Source organism: Phragmites australis, chromosome 11, assembly GCF_958298935.1.
Source record: "Phragmites australis chromosome 11, lpPhrAust1.1, whole genome shotgun sequence".
Taxonomy (NCBI): domain Eukaryota; kingdom Viridiplantae; phylum Streptophyta; class Magnoliopsida; order Poales; family Poaceae; genus Phragmites; species Phragmites australis.
Window position 1 is genome coordinate 33,579,587 of NC_084931.1, and position 2,441 is coordinate 33,582,027.

The 2,441-nt window shown below is 54.3% G+C and overlaps 1 protein-coding gene across 1 annotated transcript; it reads right to left on the reverse strand.

The window, feature by feature from the left end:
* Positions 1-478: 478 nt before the first annotated feature.
* LOC133885360 (membrane-associated kinase regulator 5-like) lies at positions 479-2,071 on the reverse strand. The gene is made up of 2 exons (XM_062325065.1): positions 1,098-2,071; positions 479-974 (listed from the first exon to the last, which is right to left on the reverse strand). Exons 1-2 carry the CDS (start codon positions 1,858-1,860, stop codon positions 904-906), a joined length of 834 nt encoding a protein of 277 aa, XP_062181049.1. The 5' UTR covers positions 1,861-2,071; the 3' UTR covers positions 479-903.
* Positions 2,072-2,441: the final 370 nt, after the last annotated feature.

The window sequence follows — 2,441 nt, forward strand, 5'->3', positions numbered from 1 at the left end:
GAACCCATGCAACGGCGACGGAAAGACGCGGCACGCGACCCGTTTCCCCCGGCGCGACGGAGGAGGAGGAGGAAGTCACGGAGCAGTGAAAAGCAAAGGCTGCCGCGGCTGCCGGCCTCTCTCTGCCAGAGAGATAAACAAGGGAAAAGAAATGGCGCGGCGCGGTTCCCGAGGCTCATCAGAATCACGCACAGATCTTTGTCTTCTCCTCGGCTCGCCACCCGCATCGTACGAACGCGCGCCGTGCTTTTCCTCTCGTCGTCATCATGGCGCGACGCCATGAAGGCCCCTCCAAGCTTTTCCCCACTACCCATGTCTTGGTTCTTCAATTTTGCAGAAAAGACATGAGATGAGCCTCGTGACTGAATGTGCTCACGCACACGATCTAGCTAGATTTAATTAGCAGGATGCATATCGAATTAATGAGGTCAGACAATTCTGGATGAGAGAACTGAAGAAGGGACATATGAAAGCCATCACTGGTCAAAGCTCAAAGTTCAAAAATGGACGTACTTACAAGTCACTTGTACAAACAAAACTAGTAAAGGATGAGAAAGAGCACACAAACTCACAAAGGAGACAAGAGAAAACTGCAAAAGACGTGGCTACAATCCACGCTTCTACATGAGGGATAAAGAAAGCCTAAAAATAGCTCTTTTCCCACGATTCCAACAAAAAAAAAAACCTTAAACTAAATCGAAGGACGTGAAACACACACACCCATGAACAAATAGGGATGAAAGATCTCTAGCTAGCTTAACAGCGGCATGTTCTGACACTTTAATATTTTCTGTACTTTTTCTTCTTCACTGAATTTTGGCGAGAAGCTCAAGCTTGCATGTTCAACCTCCATTTTGGTCGGGATTTTCAGAACGGAGGTGGTGACCTTCAGTCAACTTCAAGCTATGCAGCTTCACATTTTCCAGGATCACTCCGTGACCGTAACAGCGACGAGTCGCACTCTGACGTGGAAGCTGCAGGACAGATGGAAATTGTTGACGATTTTTAGTCGCTGAATTGATGAAGAACCGGGTTAATTCAGAAAAGGTGCATAATTAACTGCAAGGCTCTGCAGCTTAATTCAGAAATGTACGCACCTCGGTGGAGCGACTCCTTGCAGTGCGCGATGGCACTGGCGATGCCGTCCTGCTGCTCTATAAGCGAGTCGTCGCGGCGGGACGGTAGCAGCGACCGGGACGCCGCCAGCGTCACGGCCGCCGACGCCGACCGGCTCTTCCGCAGGCGACGGAGCCCTCTTGCCTCGCCGGCGGCGCGGGGGCGCACACTCCGGAATCGCCTCGAGATCTTGGTCAGGTACCTCCTGAAGACGTCCCCCGACGGCGCTCGCCTGGACTCGGTGACCTCCTCATCCTCGCCCGCCGGTGACTCCATGAAGAGCCTCAACGTGCGCGCGCTGCTGGAGCTCAGTGCGAAGCTGGGGCGGCCGCCGTAGAACGCGGCCTTCTTGGTCCCGAAGCTAAGCCTCCGAAGGTTGCTCCCGCGCTTGCCGCCATACTGCGCCTGTAGGCTGGCCTTGCTGCTGAGCTCGGACGCGCAGAACTTGAGCGGCTGTGGGTGGCCGCCGAAGAAGAGGGTCTCGTAGGACGGCGAGGCGGAGCGGCTCCGCTGCAGTGAGATGATGAAGTCGAGCTCCGTGCACGCGTCGTCGGACTCGGACCCCGACGCGGCGCCGGAGCTGGAGGAGGCCCGGACGGAGGAGAAGTCAAGGTCGAAGAACGGGCCCTCGTCCTCCTCCGCCTCGCTGTCCGGGATCTCGGACATCTGCGGCGCCACAGCAGCGGTGATGGTTGACACGGAGCGGCGCGGCCTCCGCGCTGCCAGGAGGCGGAGGACGTGCATGGCGTGGCGAGCGCGAGACAGGGACGTGAGCGGTGTCCGGGGTTGGGTGGGTGTGGGCGGCCTTTTAAACTGGTTCGAAAGGAGAGACCGCGGCGCGAGGAGATGTGATCCGAGGCGTCGCGCGCGGGGTGGCGGGGCGGTGGCAAGTGTTGGGCCGGCTGGGGAATTGGTGGGCGTTTCGCCGCCACTGGGGTTGGGGATTGGACAGTGATGGCAGTTGGATTGGGGGAACACTGATCTCTATGCTTGTGGTTTCCTGACAGCCACTTTGAATTGTGTAATCTGTTATTTGCAATTTCAGATCACAAATTATTTTTTTATTGTGATTCATAATATGTAAGCTGAAGCAAGTACAGCCAGCTGAATTGTGTAGACTGCTATTTGCAATCTCATGTTCTGTTTGTGGATTGCGATTTATAATATATAAACTGAAATAAATAGTCTAGGTTAGTGGTTTTATGATAGCCAGTTGAATTGTGTAGTCTGCTATTTATAATCTTGGGTCATACCTGTGGATTGCGATTCACAATAGGTAAGCTGAAACAAATACTGTAGGTTGGTGGTTTCGTGACAGCCATCTT